Here is a 24,131-nt window from a genome sequence, read left to right on the forward strand (position 1 = left end):
ATCTAAAATCTGCTCGTGATTCACCCAAACTGAAGAATGTTTTGCCATTCTGTTACGCGTATATTGTAATCTAAATTATCTTCCATGATAATGCAAATACTTTTCTATTACAAATTCTTTTTATTGGTGTTGCATTTTAATTAGTAATGAAAAACAGTGTGTAAACCAGCAAATTAAATAAGAAAAAGAAGTAGTAAATTGTAGTAGTATAAGTATATAGGTACATTTGCTGTAGAATATATATTCTACAGCAAATGTATGTTCAGCAGTATATAATCTATAAATAATGTGGTGCCCCATATTGATTATAGAATATATACTCATATTAGAAGCATCTAGACACGCATCACTGTCGTTGTACAATATACCTATTGGTACTGTCTAAATGCATTAGTATAGATTTTTTTTTGTAGGATTTTGCATCAATATAAAAAACGACGTAATAAAACAGCATATAATGAGATATAGGGCTAAATATACATGAAACATTCACTATTTATTATTAGATGGTCCATGGACATATACTGTAATTAGTATTTTTGAAGTAATAAGATTGCAGTTATTATTTCTATTTCTGTAAGAGTTTGGGTGTATTGTGAATATAATTGACCAACTTTCCTGCTGTTTTGTGAGTACCGATATAGACTTTGTATAAAGTCTTCTGCGCGGATTTCGACCACTGTCTCGTCTATCTAGCCGCCAAAGAGCTTACTGTAAACTGTTTTGATTTAAAGGTTAACATATGCGAGTGAAGTTATAAAATACAAAAATAAGGCTAGGATGGCTTATCTTCGTATGTCGTAATTTCACTGCATTGCATCCTCAATTGTTTTATATAAAATGTAAAAAATCGTGCCCTTTTAGCCGGCAAACAAGTTCACATCCCGCGTACGTGACTTATCCTCTTACCGCCCGTACATTGTAGACACACTATAATGTTGAGGTGATAGTTGAATGACAATTAAAATAACAGTAAAATACAATTTTAACAAGATATAAATTTTATTTTAATATACATAAACTCTTTTAATGTAAAAATGCACTTATAAAATGTTTATTATTATTATTATGATTAGTTTTATATAGTCACATTACACTTGTCATGACTTTTCATTTACAGTCTCTTTAGGTACATACATGAAAAACGTAGCCAAGGAAGCTATATTTGGCTTTTATTCTTGATCTGATTATTATGGTTGGTTGTATTAACAGAATGAATCATACCTAACTAAAGTATTGATTGTAAATGTCACATTCATAAAATTAGACTATTAAGTAATATAAATTATATCGTAGCCTATGTTTGTCTAACACCTCTTATTATTAAGTAGTAAAAAATAAATATGTTCAATACTTGATTGACAATGGACGAAATCAGTATTTATTATTACTTTTTATTAATAAGAGGTACAGTGTTTACATGGTAAATAAACGTTTGTACAGAATATTAATATTATTTTTATCAGTCATAGGTAGATAATAATTTTAATTTAATAGTAAATAAAATTTCATTTTGATCCACAATTTATCACATTAAAAATACATAAGATATATTATAATCTTTAGGCATCTAATATTGACAATATTTCGTTTGTTTTCATGAATATATCAACAAACATTTGACCTCCACCTTTAGACTTTTATAAGAATACTAGCCTTATAATTTCGCTTTAGTATTCTGAAGAAGAACATCATGCATGTCTTGAAGAGACTGCTCCAAAGCAGCTCGATATTTATCACACGCTGTTTCAGAATTTGACAAGAATGAGGACGTTGCAAAATTAATGTCGTTATCACGTGGATTATAACATGTAGCATAACCATCAGGTACGAGAGGTCCATAACACATAAATCCATCGCATTTGCAAGCAACCTGTAAAATACAACAATGGTAATATTACAATAGAGAAGAACGCAGCAGAACCCTCGTCGACTCGCCATCATACCGCATTGATGACGTAATTGGTCCAGAGAAAAATATTTCTATTTTGCAAATGCTCGAAATGAGAATTCGCTATGCTATTTTTAGACACTAATAAACATACCATACCCCTTCCTACCAAGTTTCTAAAACAAAGTCTTTAATATTAGTCTCGGAGATAACAAAAACATATACTACACCTAGATACTCATCACATTAATAGGTATCGTTATTGATTACATGTATTATAGTTTATTTTATAACTATATATATACGAGTAGTATTCAATGACAAATGTAGACAAGCAATACAGACACCAGTTCCCTTTATTAAAACCTTCCGCCCCCACCCCGGCCGAATGTTTTACAAGTTCAGAACGGTAATGAATTCGAATTTTGGTCGTTTATAGTTCTTATTAGGTTAAGATTATGTAACCCTAGTGCTATGAATCTTCACTAATACTCTTGGAAATCATAATATGTCGACGCGATTGCCAAGGCGCCCGAGACTAAATTATAAAGAATTTATTAAGTGCTAATTGTGTGACATAAAGAACAATGATTGTATCCATTTTAAAAATTATATAGAGCCGCCCATAGAGTGCTAAATTTGTGAAAGGGCAATATAGCCCTTTCACTAATTTAGCACTCTATAGGCGAATTTAGAAACGTTATATAAAGTCATACATTACCTGGCTTGTAGAAATTCGCATGTGAGCACTTTTTATAAATCCTGCATCGGTATACAGATTGGGTATATCAATGCCATTTTCTTTAGCAATAAGTTTTAGTCCTAATAAATGTCTATCTACACCGAAACCTTGGAGAGCCTGAAACAAAAACATTGTTGAATACATACAATATAGGTATGTCAGTACCATATTATTATACAAGATGTAATTATAATAATTAAGTCTGCACAGGTTATTCTGTAACTATTACATAAATAAAAAATCTAGAAAATATTTTACACAATGAGTGAATTTAAATATTGAACACTGCAATATCGTTGTAGATTTCTTATATTAAGTGGTATACTGTTCATTCATTGTTATTGCCTTAATCATACCTTTGTAGTACATGGTATGGCAATGATGATTTTCAAGTAGATACACATGTAGATTTTAGTTGTAGTTTGGAAAGTTATTCTTGGGTGTCTATACTAATATATACCAATAAATAAAAATATTATATATCTCGTATACTGACCTGCACTGTGTAATCTTTGTGACCTTGTATAGCTTTTTGCAGAGCAGCTAACTTTTGCTTAGGTGAGCTTTGAGCATCTAACATAGTTTTGGCAAATTCGATAGATTCTATTGAACATGACCTTATAGTTTCAGTGCGGCCACCAATATACATTCTGGTTGCTGCAGATTCGTAGTGGGCTCCAGGAGTTTTGTGAAGCCTTTAATTTCAACAATATACAATTTACTGGTCAAAAAAACATCAGTTCAAACGAATGAATACAAATTATAGTACACAATAACTCTGCAATAGGAATAATTCTATTTAGATCCGCCAGAGATTGGGATCATCGACAATTCTCATAGCACGTCTCTGAACCGAGTCAAAAGGACCGAGCTGGTATCCAGGCGCTCCTGCCCAAAGATGAGAGCAGTACTCCATGTGCGGCCGAACCTGTGACTTATATAAGAGAAGTTTCTGGTCCGCAGTGAAGTACCGCCTGGCTCTATTGAGCACACCGAGCTTTAACGGTGAACGCGCAGGCTTGTGTCTTAGTAGGATTGAATTGAACTAAGTTCAGTCGCCCCCAATCGGAGACTGGTAAGAGTACTCTCGATTTCAGACACAAGCTGTTCGCGGTTTGCCTCCACAACGGAAAGAGGGATATTAGCACGGCCCGTGTAAATTGCGTCCCCAGTACTGTCATCCGCATAGCAATGAAGGTTAACTGTGGTTAACAGATCATTGATATGCAGCAGAAACAGTATCGGGGAGAGAACGAAGCCTTGCGGGACGTTAGCGTTAATGACCATGCTATCGGAGCAATTACCGTCTACCACGGTTTTAATGCATCTGCCAGACAAAAAACTAGCGACCCATTTGCATAATCCCTCTGGTATTCCGTATGAGGGCAATTTCGATAGAAGACCTTGATGCCAAACCCGATCGAATGCCTTCGGTATGTCAAGGCCGACTGCCAACGCCTCACATTTACTCTCTATGGCAAGAGCACAGCGGTGTGTGAGATACGCTAAAAGATCACCAGTTGAGCGATTATGGCGAAAACCATATTGACGATCGCTCAATAGATCGTGATCCTCTAGGTATCCAAGGAACTGTGTATTAATTACACGCTCCATCACCTTGGAGAGTAGAGATGCGATAGCGATAGCCCTGTAGTTCGATGGGTTTGATCTGTCGCCCTTTTTTGGCACAGGGTGCACAAGGGTGGTGATTCTTCCATGATGACGGAAATTGCCCAGAGGAGTATGAAAACGCGAAGAGGCGCGTGAGTACGAGACACAACTTAGGAGCACACTTCTTTAACACCAATGCCGGTATGCCGTCTGGCCCATTCGACTTGTTGACATCAAGAGACAGTAACTCTCGCCGGACTCTCCGTTGCGTAGAATTCTCGCAATCTATCCCAATCTGCTGACTTGTAATGCCACATGCGCCGTTGACACGGAGGTCGGGATGTGGCAGGTCTTGTGCTCGGTACCTGGGATCGGATAAGACAGTGATCTGAAGAACCAAGTGGTGCCTCCACGATCACTGAATATCGTCCGGATGTGTAGTCAGCAGAAGGTCAAGTAAAGAGCTCGTATGGGTCTCAATATCTGGTATTCTCGTTGGAGAATAATAATAGAAAATATACTATCCTACTTATTTAAATTTTGTTTTGTTAACAGTACGAAACTACATGTTTTAGTTATAGTTTCACATGTGCGATTCGTGCATTAGACATTAAATTAAAAATAAACTTACGATTTGGAGAAGTAAGAAAGTGTTCACTTTTAATTAAATACATGCACTCACCTATAAAATGCATACTGCATTGCCATTTGTAAATAACTATCAGGGCTTAATTTTTGTGATTTAATAAAGTTTTTACCATACTTTTCATAGGTAAAACAATTCAATTCCAGGTTAGACACCAATCTGCAATGATCCGAACATATAACATTATGAAATCACATATATATGAAAGTAAAATAAAAGTAATATATATTTCGAAAGAAACCTGTCTAAGCTTTCATCTGCAGTTTGAATTAATGTAGAAACCTCGTTTGTTACATTGAATTTTAGTTGAACTGGTTCCTTAGGACTCGCTGATACTGATTGTCCCTGTTTGCCTTGGTCACTTAAATTAAAAACATATGAATTGTTTTTAAAAATATTAAAACAATAAAAAATATAAACGAAATTAAATAAAAAAAATTCATACATGTAGTTAATAACGAAGTCGGTTAAAACAGCTATGGGCTGTCCCTCGGCTGGTGAGTGTTCATATGTTAGGCCAGTTATACCATCAGCGCCAACAATGAACTATAATGTATATAATTACATAATTAATATGTAGCAAATATTTATCGTTAATTATTAATTTTGTTAGGAAGAAATAAAGAAGTCTATATCTATCTAAGATATATGTCCTAATATTTAACTAAATAAAGGACTACCTCTTTTAAAAAATAAATTACCTTGGTAATGTAACATAGTAATTTTGTTTGAAATTATATATTTCATTTTCCACATCTAGTTCTAGTTCTAAGTATGTATTATCATCAGTAAGCATAAAATAATAAGGAAAAAATGTAAAGTATATATTATGTGCATAAAGATAAAGCTGTAATTATCAAATAATAGACAAGGTTATACATTCATTTTGCCATCGAAGAATGTTTATGTTAAGGTTTTATTGCATTACAACAATAACATGAATATATCGATGCCATATATATATATATATATATATATATATATATATATATATAACCACTAGGTATCATACCTGTACAGTTTTGTCGAACCAGCGGTTTCTGCCATTGGAACGAGAGCCGCCGCCGTGTATGGTTTGAGCGGCCGCTAAATTCTGTTGAGCATTTTTATCTTTGCAATCCCATAGACCAACAGCTGAATCTAAACATAAGACTACGATACTTTTTTCCACATCTTCTAATGAATTCCTGTTCACTTTATCTGAAAATTTAAAAAAGATCCCTATAATTTGGGAAAGCATGATTGAATAGACGTTTGGTCTGTGCTGGAAATAAGTACCAGAGACAAGTTAATGTTTAATATAATATGTACTATAAATATTTTTCTACAGGCTCTACAATAATATATACATAGCTGGGCTTTAAGTCGTTAATCTTTAATTAACGAAGTTAACATTTTGATTAACGGATTAACTTTTAAGTTAACTTTGAAAATTTTAACGGACACGTTAACTTCCGTTAATATGCAGAAGTTCGTTAATCGTTAATCCAATGCCTACTATTTACCGTATGGAAGTACGGCGTGGTATGAAAATCAGGTTCAATAACAAAAAAGTTCCGAGCTCCTCTTTACTCTTTAAAGAGTAAAACGAAAAATCTCAATAAAATGTGGCTAGACATAAAATCAAAAGATTCAACAAAAAGAGGAACAGATGCTCATTAAATGCAATACTGCTTTACCCTCAAGCGCTGCAGCTGAACGTCTCTTTTGCACAGGTAAAGATATTTTAAACACCATAACAAGCCTTGCTTTCAGACGAGAACTTCAACATGTTAATGTCCATAAAGGAGAATATGCACACCTTATGCCCGACGATTAAATTACTCATTGGAGTTATATCTACATGTATTTTGTTTTGTTCCTAACCTTTTAACTTCTAGGACCTAAACCAGCAGGTTTTATGCATTCACTAACGCAGCGATATAAAAATACAATTTTACACATATTAACGGATTAACGATTAACGTTAACTTGCGATAATTCTTCTGAAATGTAACGCATTAACGTTTAACGAAGCTAACTTTTTTTTGTAGCGGAGTAACGAAGTCAACTATTTGATTAACGGTGCCCAGCTATAGGCATTATACATAGTTATAAAAGAGCATGAGTGTTCTTGTAAATGTAATACTTGGCTCTGTTTTTCGCATTTAACCTGTTGTACGTATTCGGGTGAGACTTAATACAGTAACCAGACAAGTTCCTAACAGAAGCTTCCTGATGTTATCATAAGTTTCACGGAGCGACCTCACTGTTCGGAGAATTATAAAGTATAAAATTATTACCCCCCCCCCCCCCCCCCCATTCGGACTCTCAGTGCAAGAACCCCGGTGAACCACATTATTCCATATTTTTATACTTTTGGGCAGGTAAATGGATATAAAGATCGTTTGTATCCAGTATTGAAGGTAATAACAGAATAGTAAAAAAATCAAATAGAAAAGAAAACACTGGAATCAGTCCTAATAATAATAATAATAAAACCCTGGAAAAGCTGAACAGCATCAACTAGTCTCAAGCTAGACAGAGGATGTGTTATGGGTAATAAATTAAACAGTATTTCTAATCTTCTTTTTGTAGTACCTTTCGTAAGTAGTTCATATGCCTTTGCCCATGCATCCCTATTCTCTGATGTCAGCACGCCTATAGCTTGATCCGTAGGAGTTTTTGATAGTTCCACAACTCTTCTTAACTGTTGAATGATCTGGTCCTCGCTCAATACTACATTATCTTCCCCCCAAAGATCCACATGGAATATCTAAAAAAAAAACTACAGGAATTAATAGAAATTGTGGCTATGATTGTGGTAATCATGACCAATTAGGCATAAAAATCAAACCAAGACGATGATAACACGCAGTTATATTTTCATTTTATGTTTGATGTAATGTAATAGTAGACATTATGTTTGACTGATATATCGGTCATAATTCATGACATATCTCTAGAAATTTCATAATAGATTCACAAGAATAAAACTGACAATCTATTAAAGATACTATCCATGATTTGAAGTTAAATTTGAGAGATTTTTGAGAATTCGAGAAATTTATAAATTTATTTTTATGAATGCTACAGGACCTCTTTGTATAACTAATACTAACATATCCTTTACACATACGTTCTTTCACGCGCAAAGCTGTTTTCAAGCAGGAATGAATATGCATGTAAATGTAGAAAAAAAGAAAGAGAAACGCCGCGCGTGTTGCAAACTGGCTGAATATAAAAATCAAAAGACGATGATAACACGCAGTTATAATTTTAATAGAACATTATGTTTACTGATATACGGTCTTCGCGCATTCACGCGTCCATCAATTGTGCGTGCCTTTTTGTAATAATTAATTATTACTGCAATATAGCGGACATCTGACTATGGATCCAAAACATAATTATAAAGTTATTGATAATTTATAAATGTTAAACGTGTCTTTTGAAAAATAAAATCCATGGAGTATAAAATAAACTTTTAAAGAAAGTGCAATGGCATAAAACTTATGCCATATAACGCGAGAAAGTCTGAATACAAAAAATAGAAAATGCAATTCCTACAACTGCGCGCGCTGGCTTTCCCTCGCCGCGCGCGTTCCTGATTGTGTGAAATAACGTGTATGTCGTTCAAAGTCATCTTATGTTGCCACTCCTAAGTACTAAATATAAAATATACTGTTTGGTGTCATGAACACAGACGGCATTTAAAGATTGTATTTATTATCATTCTCCTCGGATACGTCTATTAAACACACACATAAAATATTAACGTACAAAAGATGATTAGAAATAGAAATAGAAATAATCTTTATTCAAATAAACTCATTACAAGCACTTTTGAATAGTCATATTTTGATTCTACCACTCATTTGGAATGCAGATTCATCACAAGAAGAATGAGCAAGAAACTTATGTGTTGCTCTTTTTAATAGATGTTTTTTTTATATAAATAATTACAGTATAACAAGTAAGAGGCATGCGATAATCAACATAGAAGTCGCTACGCACTCATTATTAATGTAATCAGATAATATTGTCAGTGCTATAGATTTAAAGTTTTTCTATAAAAACATTATTATTGGAGATATGGGGGGTAGCGGGTAAGGTAAGTGGACTGTATGGAATTGAAATAAAGGGGGCGCACAGTACGTACCTGCGACTGTAGAGCGGGTTTATTCTTGCACAGCTGCTGCACTCGATGAATACTAAGTTTAACACAGGCACGCACACAAAGTTACTTATTGTTAATGTCAATATTATATTAATTAATTTAAAGCGGAGCGGTTGGGACGAGATGTCACCATTCACGTTAGTAGACGAGGTCGTCGGGCGACCTCAGTTGACATACTGTGCGCGGGAAAGGGATTAGGATATAGGGAATAATACCATACCACTTGATATGTTTATAAATGGCGCGAACATCCTCCCCCGCCTTGAGAAACTAAAGGTTTCTCAAAGAAAATACAAAGAAGAGCAATATATGAAGCGGATGTACATTATAATATATATTCCTAACATACTTATAATTAGTTATAGAGCGTAATATAATAAGAAAAACTTAATAGAATACACCTAGCGGTAAATAATAAGTAAATGCGGTTTATAAGAAAAATAGAGTTTATTGAGAAGGTAAAGGGCTTAATTTAACGATTGGTCGCTTGAGCAAACCATTTTGAGTTTTAACAGATGCTACGCGAGCAATACCATCTGAGCCTGGATATATTTTCACAGTGATACCCATTGGCCACCGCAGTGGTGAGACGTTATCATCATGTATAAGCACTACAGTACCAACCTTAACATTGTCTGTATTCTTAAACCACCTTTGGTGAATTAAAGAACGAAGAAGAATGGCACCTGTGTGACAGTTAACGCGGTGAAAATGATCTATTAATAAGTAAGTAATATGGTCGCGCTTAGGCAATAAAACGGGATGTTTTGCCTCGAAAGGTAAGTTAGCATTTAATAATCTACCTATCTTAATTATGCCATCGTCATCAATAAAAAGATTTAATTTACGCAGAGTTCCAGAAGGTAAATTACCCTTTTCAAGATCACTAATAACATGATAAAAATGAGCGACCTGAATTGCGGTAAGTATATATTTTTCAGCGATATTTAAATGAGCGGTTTCAATATATTTAGAGCGGGGAGCAATACGCGTATAAATCGCAGTCTATAAATAGTAATTCGTAATAATTTGTTTCAGGATGAAACTTTAGATGCAAGATCACAAAGCGGTGAGACTACAGTATTAGAAGCAGCTGTAACGAACGTCTTAATATTATATTCAGGTAAGTTTTCATATTTTTCAGGTGTAAATGACTCTACCGGCCAAGAGCAGACGGGGCTACTCAGCCACGCGGGACCGTTCCACCACAACTCATGGGTAAGTAATTGTTTAGGCAGTAAACCTCTTGAAAGACAGTCGCTTCGATTATTGAATCCAGCCACGTGATAGAAATGTTTTGATTGTAAATTTTCCTGACATTTAGCCACACGATTGCTAACGAAGATATTCCACCGATGTGGTGAAGAATGAATCCATGAGAGTGCAATTTTCGAGTCAGAAAAAGCATAGACGTTCTGTACAGACGTGCGTGAAGAGTAAGCATCATAAACTAGTTTAGTTAGTTTAGACATTAAAACGGCGGCGCAAAGTTCTAGTCGCGCAAGTGAGACTACCTTAAAGGGTGCGACTTTTGATTTCGCACAGACTAATCTCACGTATATATTGCCTGTGGGATCTGTCACATGTAAGTAAATAACGCAGCCGTAAGCTTTTAAACTAGCATCCGAAAACGCAACGATATCTATTATACAGTCTTGCGTGACAGATAAATGACGCGGTATTTTTAAATTAGCAAGAAGCGGTAATTGTTGTTTAAATGTAGTAATAATAGCGGTTATATTTGTCGGAGGTACATCATCCCAACCGACTTTCTGCAGCCAAAGATCTTTAATAAGTAGTTTAGCGGTAAGTACGACAGGCGCAGCAAAACCTAATACGTACCATAATCGGGCTATTAGGGAAAGTATGGTACGTTTTGTACACAAGCGGTCATCACAATTGATTTTAAAAACGAAAATATCATCTTGCGTTCCATTCGAGCCCCTTAAGATATCTTAAGGGACTCACGTCTATCAAACTCAACTTGCTGTGCAAGTTTCAGCGGTGTAGGAATGCTCTCTAGTAGGTTCTTTGAATTACTAGACCATTTAATTAATTGAAAGCCACCTGACTTAAACATATTAATTAATTGAGCGGTAGCCTCGACAGCATCAACCTCATTTAGTATAGACGTAGCTAAATCGTCCATATACAGTTCCCTTTCAGCTATAGAAGCAGCCAGCGGGAAGTTATCGCGTTCATCATCACAAAGCTGACGAATTGTACGCATGGCAAGGTAAGGACTTGACTTAAGACCAAATGCAACTCTATTAAATTGAAAGGTACGTATGGGTTCAGACGTATTAAAGCGGTACAGTATTTTTTGATATTTACGATACTCGTCGGTAACTAAAATTTGTAGGTACATTTGTTTTATATCCGCGGTTATAGCGATTGGAAATAAACGAAAATTTAATAAAAGTAAAAATAAATCAGCTTGGAGATTAGGACCCGTATGTAAAATATCATTTAGAGAAATGCCGTTATGACATTTAGCACTTGCATCAAGGACTATTCTGACCTTGGTGGTGTCTTTATCCTGCCTAATGACAGGGTGATGCGGTATGACGTAACCGTCATCCATATTATCGGATGTATTTAAAACTTCAGATAAATATTGGTTGTCTATATAGTCTTTTATGATGGCATTATAATTAGCGCGCAAACCTGTACTTTCTAGTTTGCGTTCTAGCGATAGCAAGCGACGAAAAGCAGTGATACGGGAATTACCTAACTCGCTAGGATCCTTATAAAACGGTAAAACAGTACAATAACGACCTGACGAGTCGCGGGACACGGTAGAAGAGTACATTTGCTCGCATTCCTTTTCTGCGGGACTTAAATATTTATTTATAGGAACCTCCTCTAATTCCCAGAATTTAGAGAGAGAATCATTAAGATTATTTTCAATACATGTTAAGAAAGCAGAGGAAGATGAGTCTTGTTGAGGCGCGGTATGATCACGATCAGATGTGGTCGCATTATTACAGGGAACGTCACCAATAAAAACATAACCAAAAATAGTTTCTATGGCTGGCGGTGCGGGTGGACTTATTATTTTTCCACTTAAAAGAATATAAGGGAACAAATTTGCTCCTAATACAAGTTCGATCTCACCTGGCATATGCCAGTGAGGATCTGCAAGCGGTAAGTCGACTAAATGACTTATAACAGACGTATCTATATAAGCATCTGATTGAGCATAATTTTTTCAAACACTTTACTTAGTACTGGTAAGATAGAAATGGGCCTATAATTACCTACTTCAGTTTTATCCCCTAACTTAAAAAGTGGTGTTATTTTGCTATGTTTCATTAAATTGGGTAAAACACCGTCAAAAATACATTTATTGAAGATAGTTACTAAATATGGAGCAATAACATCTATAGCGGTGTTAATAACTTTAACAGACATGCCCCAATGGTCTTCAGTATTTTTTAAATTTAATTGTTTAAATGTTTTCGTAATTGTAGCAATGTCAATAAATGTAAATTTAATTGTAACCGGACACGAAGCAACATTGTCAATAAGGAATGATTTAGCTGTACTTGGAGAAGAGTCCAAAGAGTCAGTCAAATATCAGTTGGAATACTAGCGAAAATTTTTTCAAAAATATTGACTATTTCTTTTGTGGACGTTACTAGTTTATCATTATAATTTAACGTAAAATCATTATATGGACTTTTAACTTTGCCAGTTTCTTTATTAATAATATTCCACACTGTCCTAATCTTATCCTTGGATTCTTTAATTTTTTTATTTAGATAATTAGACTTTGCTACATCACATACCTTTTTAAAAGTTTTTGAGAATCTTTTTACATAATTTACGAATGTACTATCGAAACGGTATTTTTTTTGATCATATAAATCAAATAATATATTTCTACTTTTAAGAATTCCCTTTGTAGCCCATTCTGAAAATTTTGATTTGTTACAAATACTGATAGTTTTTTTGTTAAAAGCCTTATTATATTCGTAAGAAACAATATTGAAGAAATTTGTATAAAGTTTGTTAGGTTCATCAGATTGAGGATTCGAGGATTCGTGGTTGAATTGGCGAACTTACTTACTTAAGTTTATCTGCCTATGACTGGACGTAGCAGGTAAAACGGACGTATTTAGTCGTGCTACCTGCGTAAATTCTAGTAAAAAGCCCACTAAATTAAATTCGAATTCATTCGGCTATTTTAGCGCGATTGAATAATCAACATCAATAATCAAAAGTTATACATTACAATATATAATATATATACATTACAATATATACATTTAGCTATACATAAGATATATTGGAAATTGTACTCTTACATGATTGTTGTGAATGACAGTAACATGTTTGCTATCATTGAAAGATAATTTATCCTTCTTATCTCCAGGTATTCTACAAGTTCCAAAAATTTTCTTATACTGCAACATGTCAAGTGGATTTTTACCCATCATTTCAGTTGGAATTTTGTCACTGAAATTAAAAAATTGATTTTAATTTATAACCAAACAAAAGTACGCTAAATCGTGATGCCACCCTGAATCAGTATAACATCTATATGTAAAAGAAAAATTACCTCCAATGATTGATTCCCGGCCTTGATATTTTTATATGTAGATTGTGTACAGCCCACACAATCTACATATAAAAATATTAAGTAGACTTATCTATTGATTAAATTACTTTGGATGCTAGCTAATATAGTCCATGTTTTACTAATTAATTATGATTTTCTTAGATTGAATTGTAAGTTCAAGGTGTTTTTTATTCAAATAACTTAAAGCGCAGTAATATCATAAAAATATGCAACCAGTAATTACTTTGTAATAAATTTTATTAACGTAGACAATTTCTAGGTATTAGCTTTCCAGAAGTTTTTCTGCGGGTTTTCAGAGTGTAAAGGCCGTATGCAGTCAACAACATTAAATAGTTGAAAAAAGAAATTACAACTGTACACATAAAATATAGCTGTAGTTTTGGAATACCCACCAATTGCAGTTTAAATACATAACGACTTCACCGAGTTTTACATATCACCATCATATCATCCCCACGGCTGTCCACTGTTAGCTATGTCCAGCAGTGAGCTGCATTTTATATAATTACATAATGTGGATTCTACATAATATATTTCATACTAATTAAATGAGAACATGTACCTGTCTATTAGGGCTTTATATTCAAGTGCAGCTAGTAAGGTTTTTGCAGCATATTTCAGTTGTTCATCTTGAGTGTTGAATTTACGAAATGGAAACACTAAACCTGGACTAGAATATACAACAACAGGATCCCGATATTCCAAATAAGCCGTGAGTAACCACCACTCTTCAAGCCAGTTTGAATGTTCTTGTGCTCTTCTTTCCAGCAATCCCTGTAAATATGGATATACATACATATATCTATTTATTTATTAAGTAATTGTAAACTTGTCGTGGGACGGTCAATGGAGTACATTGACCGTATATTCGACTCTTATATGGTTGAGTGCAATGATGGCTGGCACATCCGTTCTATTCGTCCGATCCGTCATAGTCGAGAACGGGTGCTACTTGTAGGGACTTGTCTGTTCGGGTTACGAACACTGATTAGACTCTTTGTTTTTACAATAGCATATGCTGGTACTCTATTCTATTATACACGCTATTCTCCCAAATTTGAATTTATAAATGAATCAGTATTATTGTATAACAAATATCCTCACCGTTGCTTCTCAATACATCTACGAAAATATTATGTATGCTAGAAAAAATATTAACATTTTAAAAAAGTAGTTAAAGTTATTATTCTAATAAAAGCTTACGTAATGTCTACAAACTAGTTTTACCTAAGTGCCGTTTGATGAAAGTTAGTAATTCGTTTTATGGAAATTGCGGTTTTACAAAATACAGTCTGTACTCAATTTGCCAAAAAAAATTCAAATGTGTTATGAATAATTTATAAATGTTTGCAGAAAATATGTAACTTAACATTCATAGCGCTGAAAATGTTGTCTGATTGAACAGAGATTAAGTGCGTAGCGGTTTCTATGTTGATTGTCGCATGCCTAATCCTTGTTGTTAAATAAATATAAGTAAATAAATATTTATTTAAAAGAGCAACACTCAAGTTTCTAGCTTATTCTTCTTGTGATGAATCTGCATTCCGAATAAGCGGTAGCATCAAAAAACTTGACTATTCAAAAGTGCTTATATTAAGTTTATTTGAATAAAGATTATTTCTATTTCTATTTCATGTACCAACAATATTTATTTGAAAAGAATACGAGCTGAGTTTCTTCATCTCGAAATCATTCCGAACTGACGGTAGATTTGACATATCATAGTAGTATGTACATGATTAAAGATAATTTGAATTTGTAAACGTATAATTATGTATTATACGTTTATAGGAATGTATTGCAAGAAGAAGAAATAGATGAAAAGTATATAGAAATTCTGAAAACAATATATAAAAACTGTACAGCTGTAGTAAAACTAGAACGTGAAGGAAAACCATTCGAAATAAAAAGAGGAGTACCTACATCAGGAAGATCCTATTTCTCCTAAACTTTTCATTGCATTGCTAGAATATATATTTAAACAACTGAATCGGGATAATTTGGGAGTTTTGCGTTTTGCCGATGATATTGTATTAATTTCTGAATAGCATAAAGATGTCGAACACATGCTCACGACGCTAGATAAAGAAAGTCAGAAATGTGGTTTGAAAATGAACTTTCCAAAGGCGTTTGCTATGACAAATAGCGAAAAAAATCCTATAAGTATTGAGACACAAAGTATCGATTATGTCGATGAATATACATACTTAGGAATGAACATGTCTTTTGCAACACCGCTCAACACAAAAGTACAAAGCTTGGTGTAAATACTGGTCTTTGAAAGAAATTTTCAATCGTTACCTATTAGGCTAAAACGAAAGCAATGGACACAGTAATTCTCCCGACATTGTTGTACGGATGTCAAAGGCACTAACAAAGGTTATCATAAATAAGAGTGTTTCAACGAGCTGCAGAGAGAAGCATGATAGGACTGAAACGTTGAGATAGAAAAAGAAATAAAAATATACGAAAAATTACAAATATCATTGATGCTGCGGAGCTGGCCTGAAATGGAGGTGGGCAGGCCACTTGGCAAAGATAACGGATGGGAGATGGAGTGAAAAAATGTTATATTGGTACCCACGAAACACAACAACACCACGCGGAAGACCTAAAAGGCGCTGGAGCGATGACATCATTGATGTGGCGGGACCCACTTGGACGAGACTGGCTAAAGACAGAGACAAGTGGAAAAGGTTAGAAGAGGCCAATATCCTTAAAATGATACCTAAATAAAAAAATATAATATAAAAGTAATGTAATGTTTATTGTTATTGCATGCTAATAATAATATATTGAATGTAGATAAAATAATAAAATAAAAATAATAATATAATATAATTAAATAACAAATAGAATATGTAAAAGATCAATAAGATGATATGTATATAAATAATTTGTAAGTGCATGTAATATTCTTGCCATTTTAGGAAATAAAAGGCTCTATTTTATAGTTTATTTATAATTATGTATACTATCGAATATGGCATGGCAATGAAATTAACGTTTCGAGAGCGTCGAGGTCAATACCCTGTTTAACTCGCTTACTATGCAGGCATGCAATTCGAATCTGTTATTTCCATTTACTTTCATCGGATAACTTTTATGTTGTGAGGACGGGTCTGTTTAGGTTACGAACACTGATTAGATTTTCTGTTTTTGCCTTTTTTGTTTATCCTGAGGTGCCTTTGTTAAAATTTCGAGAGATATAGAGCACATACGCTGTATAAAAATAATAGAAGCAACAAAAATAGTCAAATTAATCAGGGGGGAAAGGGATTGTTAGTAATGTGGAGTCATGACCCCATTACTAGCAATGTACCATGTCAGGTTAACCTCCACGTGGTCCCCCTGGAAACTATCGTGATAAATTCCTAGTGAATTTGTCACGATGGGCTAACTAACCTGACCTCATGCTCATCTTATCATCCTCCACTGGTGCCCCGCCAGCGTAAATCGTTAGCGCAGGCGGTTGCATCATTCCATTATCATCCATAAAAGAATTACAATCAATTTATACAAACGAACGCTACGCCTATGAGCTGATGGTCCGTCAATCGTGAGTCTAGTCGAGTAATTAATTTCCTCTTTGTAATTCGACATCTGTGCCGTCACAAGTATTGGCTTAGGTATTTCTATTTAGTACTATTGTTATTGTGCGAAGGGTACTCTCATAGTACGAGTCTCGTATGTGGTTATTATGGATCTATTCAACAACCGCGGAGACTGCAGCGTTTGGATCCATAATGCGTGCTCTCCTATTACCGTTTATAAAATTATTGATAGTATTTTAAAGTTGATCGCTATAATGTTGTTTTTAATAGTTGGACTATTTTACGCAGAATAAACTACTTATTATTAAACAACATCGCAGGCTTGTCCATCGGTTAGTCCATTAAATATGACGGATAAAGACACTGTCTCTGTACTTATCCGCCGTATTAAGTCACGGATTAATATATCGCTGAGTGGGATGAAAACAGAAGACATCAAAGACATTATATTTCACCATTATAATTTAAATTATACATGATTTCTCACCCGTAATAGTACTCCAATATATATAAAATTATATGTACATCAATATTTCAATGGTGTCCTAAAATGTCGATATTGAGGTCTCAAAATTCAATTCTCTAACAATCTAAAAATAATAAGAATTGAAATATGCTTTATTCGAAAAATATTGTTCTGTTACGTAATGTATACTGTAGTGAAACTACTGATTATTTATCGCTTATCTTAAATAGATGTATTCAATAGACAACACCTGATAAGCAATCTCGAATTTGCTGAAATCTGCAAAATCTGCTTTATTTTCAATGTTTAATGATTTTCACATAAGTGAAATATATTTAATTAATAGTTTGATTGTGCAGACTGACAATTGGGTAACTTTATATTGGGAGCAAAACGGAATTAAGCTTCTGCAAACTAATTCCAATCCAGAAACATTTAATTGCGCCGTTTCGCACCTTTCTATAAATACTCTTGAATTAGCTAACTGTTAATTGGAAATAACTGACATCATTGTTATCAATTTATTCAATTTTATTTGGTTTAATCTGAGTTACGTTTTAATAACACAATTGTTGTACAATCAATGTTGATTTCAATCTAAAATCGACATTGTCAAGTACTTATTGACCGACCCGACTACCCCATAACGGCAGCAAACCTCCCAATGGGTCCACCCGTTTCATTCCTACTACACACAAATTAATGACACCGTTCTTGCCGGCGTAGAACACCTTAACCACACGGTGTGTGTAAAGGTGTGGTCCACACCATCTAGCGCAATTAAGAGGGTCCGCTTGTGTGCGTCCGGGCGCAACACATCTGCGCCCATGATCGCCTCTTTCAACCGATCCCCTTGTTCAATTGAAACGGTAATGGAAATTACAATGACCGAAGTCGAACCATTAACGGTGCCCTCAGACTAAAGTCGTCTCTGTCAGGCAGGAGTTGCCCTTCAGCTGCTCTATAAGTCCTTCCGCAAGTTTGGAGTACAATCTGTTCTCGTCCTTGTAAATGCCAGCTCCGTCCAACGGCATATTCAGTTGTATTCTTGTATATTTATTTAACACTTTGAATTATATCATATTATTCTACGGGCTTTCAGAATTTATATTCGAATATTTATTTACAAGATTACAGCAGTTTATGCCACATGTACAAAAAAAAGTTTCTTCAAATTTCCATGACTTTACATTAGCAATTACAATCAGTAGGTATAGGACTATTTTTATTTTTAAGTGGTTAAAAAGTCTTCTTATTGGAAGCGTTTTTAACTATTTGTGTTACAATAGTACAAAGTTTTTGCTTCACATATTAATATATAGATGACAAAGAGTAAGACGCGACCTAAATTATTTAGAAATAATCATGAGTTAGTTTTAAAGAATATAATTAGTATCCGATTGACTGATATATATATATTTTAATAGCATTTTTCTCTTCTTCCATTGTGGTGAATCAATATGTCTCTAATCTATATAAAGTTTAAATATAAATCATTACCTGTAATTTCTGACCAACACCTCCTTCGGCACCAAATGATTGAATAAGTTGTGAGGTGACAGCAAATTCCTCATCCTTTAGATGGGGCCTCACAGTTTTCAAATATTTGTTCAAGGTATCCGTAAGTTTAGGTACTGGTAGTCTTGGTAAATTTTGGACATTGACAGCAGGTTTAGCTGATGAATAGTGAGAAGACATTTGTAAAGAACTGACATATGGTTCCACAAGAAAGCTTCGTTGTCCACACTGAAATTAAATAATTCTATTATCTAATTACATTTCATATTGTATTGTATTTAGATCCTTTTTGTAACTATGACCAAGTAGTAAGACCCTCTGGTCTTACTAAACTCTATAAAACTTCTCTAAGTTTAATAGAGAGATTAAGAATTTCTATTGTCTACATTGGAGACAGGATATAGCGACATTGATGTGTCCATAGGTTGGGTGCTATATCCAGATAGTCATAACATATATACATATAAGGTATTATTTACATTTTTTCAATATTTTGTATATTATTATAGTGTATATTAGTGTAGTACTAACTTTATAAATATATAAACTTACTATTTTATTCATACCACGGATCATTCTGATATCCTGTAACAAAGTGTTAGTTAAATACATAAAAGTTATTGTTTAAGAATAAATTACACCCTAGGTACATAGCTGCTAATAATAAAACTACCATGAGTACCATGTATGGTAACCACTTATTCAATGGTAAATATAAGTTTTGTCAATTATAAAACAAAATGTTGGAAAAAAAATTGTAAAGGTATAATTAGATGTAAACTGAAGTCATTATTTAAAATTCAATCTAGTCACTATCCATCAAAAAGTATGAATAATTAATGAAAAAAATATTCACAAAACAGTGTTGTTTAAAAAAAGTTGATGTCCAGCACCTATTGAATATGATAGGAATCAAGGGAGGGAGGGATTTATTTATTAAAACTTTTGAGATTAAGAAATTTTATGTGGTATTATTTAGAGCATGTTCCTTCTTCTGATATTGCACTGTATTTTGTGTGTTAATAAAAGCCAGTAGATAAATAGATTCCTCTCAGTCAGTAATTGATAAGTTATTGTTTAGGATTTTTTAGATTTGTGATAATAAGGCTAAATACATACAATAGGGTTGATATGTTTAGTAATAGAAATTCTAAAATCAATATAGATGATAATAAAGAAAAAGATAATACTTATATCATTGACTACTTTGACATTTATTTACTATATACAGTATTTCTGTACCCACCTGACAAAATAAAATATATACATATAACTTATAGATATAAATACATTTTTTAAATAAATAAATTGATAACATTTTTTTACATATTTATATATGTTCAGACCAGACACCTTGAAATTAATTATTTATAAATATTTTATCCCTTACTATTAAATATAACATAACATAAAGGAATAGTTAATAAAAACATAATAAACTATAATAAAAATTGTACTTAATAAGTACTTACCTATATTATAATAGAAATCAATTTTATTTCTCAAAACGACCTTTATACTTGTAATTAATCGACTGCGGACTTGAGTTATGATAAAAATTTATTGTACTTGAATTAAAGAATTTGAACATTAGTACATAATTCGATATCGCAATTGAACTTCGGTACTTGTGCTATTGTTAGACGATAGCTTTAGAGTTATTTCTCGTTGAGGGCCTAATCATTAAAAGTTAGTACTGAGAAAAAGTGAAAGTAGTTTTGTAACGTTATATGAACAAATCAAGAGATTAATACAGTAATATTATTTCAATGCCACTTACCTTAATTATGTATTATGCAGATAGAAATTCAAATAAGAAAAGTATAATAAAAAAAATCAACAAGTAATAACAGAGCAGTTTACAAGACACAGGGGCAACACAAACGTAACACAGATTAGTTAGAATCAGAAACAAAGGAGCGAGTCAGTTATTTTAACAGTGTGACCAGATTTAAATTCTTACTAACTACTTACTATCAATATACAATTCAAACTTTATATTAAACAAATGTTATGTAAAAAAGCCTATTATAAGATAGATAAATTTATAGATGATAGCAATATATATTAAGTATAAGTTTATTTGCGGACAACGTTATAATTTATTCTTCGTACTGCTTTCTTGATATATGATAGCGTAGCGGCTTTTGTATTGATTGCCGCATGCATCCTCATGTAAAGTGCGAATACTGTAACTACCATATAGTAATTTTTGTAGCTGTGACGTGGTCGAGTGGAATGAGTAGTCATGCTCACTAAAATGTCCAGACATGTGGCGGCGTGGTGGGCCGGGTCATTGGGCTCCCTAAAATATGGTCGAGCGTAGTGATGGCTGGCTCATCCGTCATACTCGTGAACGAGTGCTGCTTGTAGGGACTGGTCTGCTCTTATCACTACGACTGATTTAATGTTATTGTGTTTTTATATTTGAGCCTAAATAAATTAGTGCTGGTTGGTAGTTTGTATTCACACGTTTCGACTTGTAAAATGTGAACTTACAAGGATTGTTTAAAAGAGCTACACACAAGTTTCTTGCTTATTCTTCTTGTGATGAGACAGCTTTCCGAATAAGCGATAGATTTAAAAAAATGTTGACTATTCAAATATGCTTAAATTAAGTTTATTTGAATAAATGATTTTCTATTCTATTCTATCACAGATTACATAATATCATCATCATCATCGCAACCCGGAAGACGTCCACTGCTGGACATAGGCCTCCCCCAAAGACCTCCACGACGATCGGTCCTGCGCTGCTCGCATCCAATGCCTGCCAGCGATCTTGACCAGATCGTCGGTCCACCTTGCTGGAGACCTTCCCACGCTGCGTCTTCCGGTCTGTGGTCGCCACTCGAGGACTTTACTGCCCCAACAGCCATCTGTCCTACGAGCTATGTGCCCTGCCCATTGCCACTTCAGAAACGCAATTCTTCAGGCTATGTCGGTCACTCTGGTTCTTCTGCGGATCTCCTCATTTCTGATTCGATCACACATAGTAACTCCGAGCATAGCCCTCTCCATTGCCCTCTGAGTGACTCTGAGCTTGTTCATGAGGCCCATAGTTAGCGACCACGTCTCTGTGGCGTAATTCATCACTGGCAACACACATTGGTCGTAAACCTTCGTCTTGAGACACTGCGGAAATTTGGACGAAAAGATATATCGGAGCTTCCCGAACGCTGCTCATCCGAGTTGGCCCCACTTCCGCGACCAAGACGCGGCGCTCCTCTGCGAATGCCGGGCACTCCTCCAGAACATGCTGCGCCGTGTCTTGGTCGCATCCGCACTGGTGACACATTGTCGTCGGCTCCCTCCGTGCGACATTACACAGGTACCGCCCGAAACACCCATGTCCGGACAGCACCTGCGTAAGTCGATAGGTCAGCGGCCATCGTCGCCTGCCCATCCATTTTTTGAGAACTGGACGGACAGCCTCGACGGTCCTCAGGCCGGCCGTAGGGTTGGCCAGCCTTTCTTCCCATTTCTCCCTGAGGACACGTCGGAGGTGGGATCTCCGTTCCCCGAGTTCCACTCCAGAGGGCTCCCTTCCTTGGCAAGACGATTCTCTCGTCCGCACGCCATTGGTACAATGACGCGCGGGATTCCGCTACGAGGTCCCAAGGTGGGGAGCCCGCTAGCAGACACGCCGCCTCTCTCGAGACGGTGCGGTACCCTCTGATGACCCTTATGGCCATTGCTCGCTGCGGACGCAGGAGCAAGGCCATATTTTCCCGGGACAGGGCCCCATGCCATATAGGGGCCCCGTATAGGGCCATCGATTGTACCACACCCATGTAGAGGCGGCGACAATTGTCCCCCGGCCCCCCGATGTTAGGCAGCAGCCAGCTTAAAGCGCCAGCCGCCGCCATAAGACGGGGAGCCAGGTTCTTGAAGTGGACCCGGAAACCCCAGCGACTATCGAGGTCAAGCCCTAAGTACCTACTATGTGGCTTGACCTCGAGCCTATGACCGCTGACCACGATATGGGCTCCTGGTGGCGGCGCTCGTCGGGGCCCATGGAAACAAAGGACCTCCGACTTCTCGAGCGCCACCTGGAGCCCTAACCTCCTGATTATGCCGACGACAAGTGCCACACTGGCGGTAGCAAGACGGGCAGCCTCCCTGTAGTCCCGCCCGCGGGACGTTACCAGCGTGTCGTCCGCATAGCAGACTACGCTGGTCCCGTCGAGCAAGGCGCCCCGCAGATTCCAGTCATACCCGATGTTCCACAGGACCGGACCCAGAACCGATCCCTGTGGAACACCGCGCTGCATCTCCCTCTCAATCACCGCGCCGTTCCGCCCGATACAAACGACTTTTCGGTCCTGAAAGTAGGCCCCGACCACCTCCCGAAGGTAGGGAGGCATTTGGTGGTACTTTAGTGCCTCCCTAACACATTCAAAGGGAAGGGTGTTGAAGGCATTTTTGATGTCAAGAGACACCGCCAACAACACCCCTCCCTGGGAGACCACTTCTTCCGAGAGGGCACGAACCTGTGCGATCGCATCGATCGTGGAACGGCCCTCCCGGAACCCGAATTGATTCGGGGATAGGTCGGGACCCACCTGAACCAGGTGCTCGACGAGGCGGCGCACTATTATTCTCTCGAATAGTTTGCCGACCTCGTCAAGCAGAACTATCGGGCGGAACGCCGAGGGAGATATGGAATCCGCAGGGCGCCCCTCCTTGCGGAGCAGGACTACTCTGCCCGTCTTCCACTTCTTGGGAAATCGCCCCGACTCCATGCACTCATTGAAGAGGCTAAGGAGCCGGTCCCCAAGGGCACCTAGGGCCAAATACAGAGCCCGGCCGGGAACACCATCAGGCCCCGGAGCAGTTTTCTTGCCCCGGAGCTTGTCCACGGCCGTGGAGAACTCTTCCGTCGTTATCGACGGAACCCCAACTTCCCCTTGGATGCCGCCGCCGTCTTCCTCTGTTTGACGGCTGCGCGGCACCATA

At 36.0% G+C, this 24,131-nt stretch overlaps 1 protein-coding gene across 2 annotated transcripts; it reads right to left on the reverse strand.

Annotated features, from left to right (window-relative positions):
• Window positions 1-1,649: 1,649 nt before the first annotated feature.
• On the reverse strand, window positions 1,650-21,050 carry LOC131844100 (carnitine O-acetyltransferase-like). 2 transcript variants are annotated; one of them, XM_059192880.1, is made up of 13 exons: window positions 20,953-21,050; window positions 19,725-19,757; window positions 19,155-19,400; window positions 14,197-14,408; window positions 13,360-13,510; window positions 7,471-7,645; window positions 5,903-6,090; window positions 5,336-5,436; window positions 5,132-5,251; window positions 4,927-5,049; window positions 3,130-3,328; window positions 2,613-2,750; window positions 1,650-1,873 (listed from the first exon to the last, which is right to left on the reverse strand). In XM_059192880.1, exons 2-13 carry the CDS (start codon window positions 19,746-19,748, stop codon window positions 1,658-1,660), a joined length of 1,893 nt encoding a protein of 630 aa, XP_059048863.1. In that variant the 5' UTR covers window positions 19,749-19,757; window positions 20,953-21,050; the 3' UTR covers window positions 1,650-1,657. The 2 variants fall into 2 exon arrangements, with proteins under 2 accessions (XP_059048863.1, XP_059048864.1); XM_059192881.1 differs by lacking the exon at window positions 20,953-21,050 and adding an exon at window positions 20,645-20,912.
• Window positions 21,051-24,131: the final 3,081 nt, after the last annotated feature.

The sequence above is a fragment of the Achroia grisella genome, unplaced genomic scaffold (assembly GCF_030625045.1).
Source record: "Achroia grisella isolate CSIRO2021 unplaced genomic scaffold, CSIRO_AGI_Agris_v1 utg3972, whole genome shotgun sequence".
NCBI lineage: Eukaryota > Metazoa > Arthropoda > Insecta > Lepidoptera > Pyralidae > Achroia > Achroia grisella.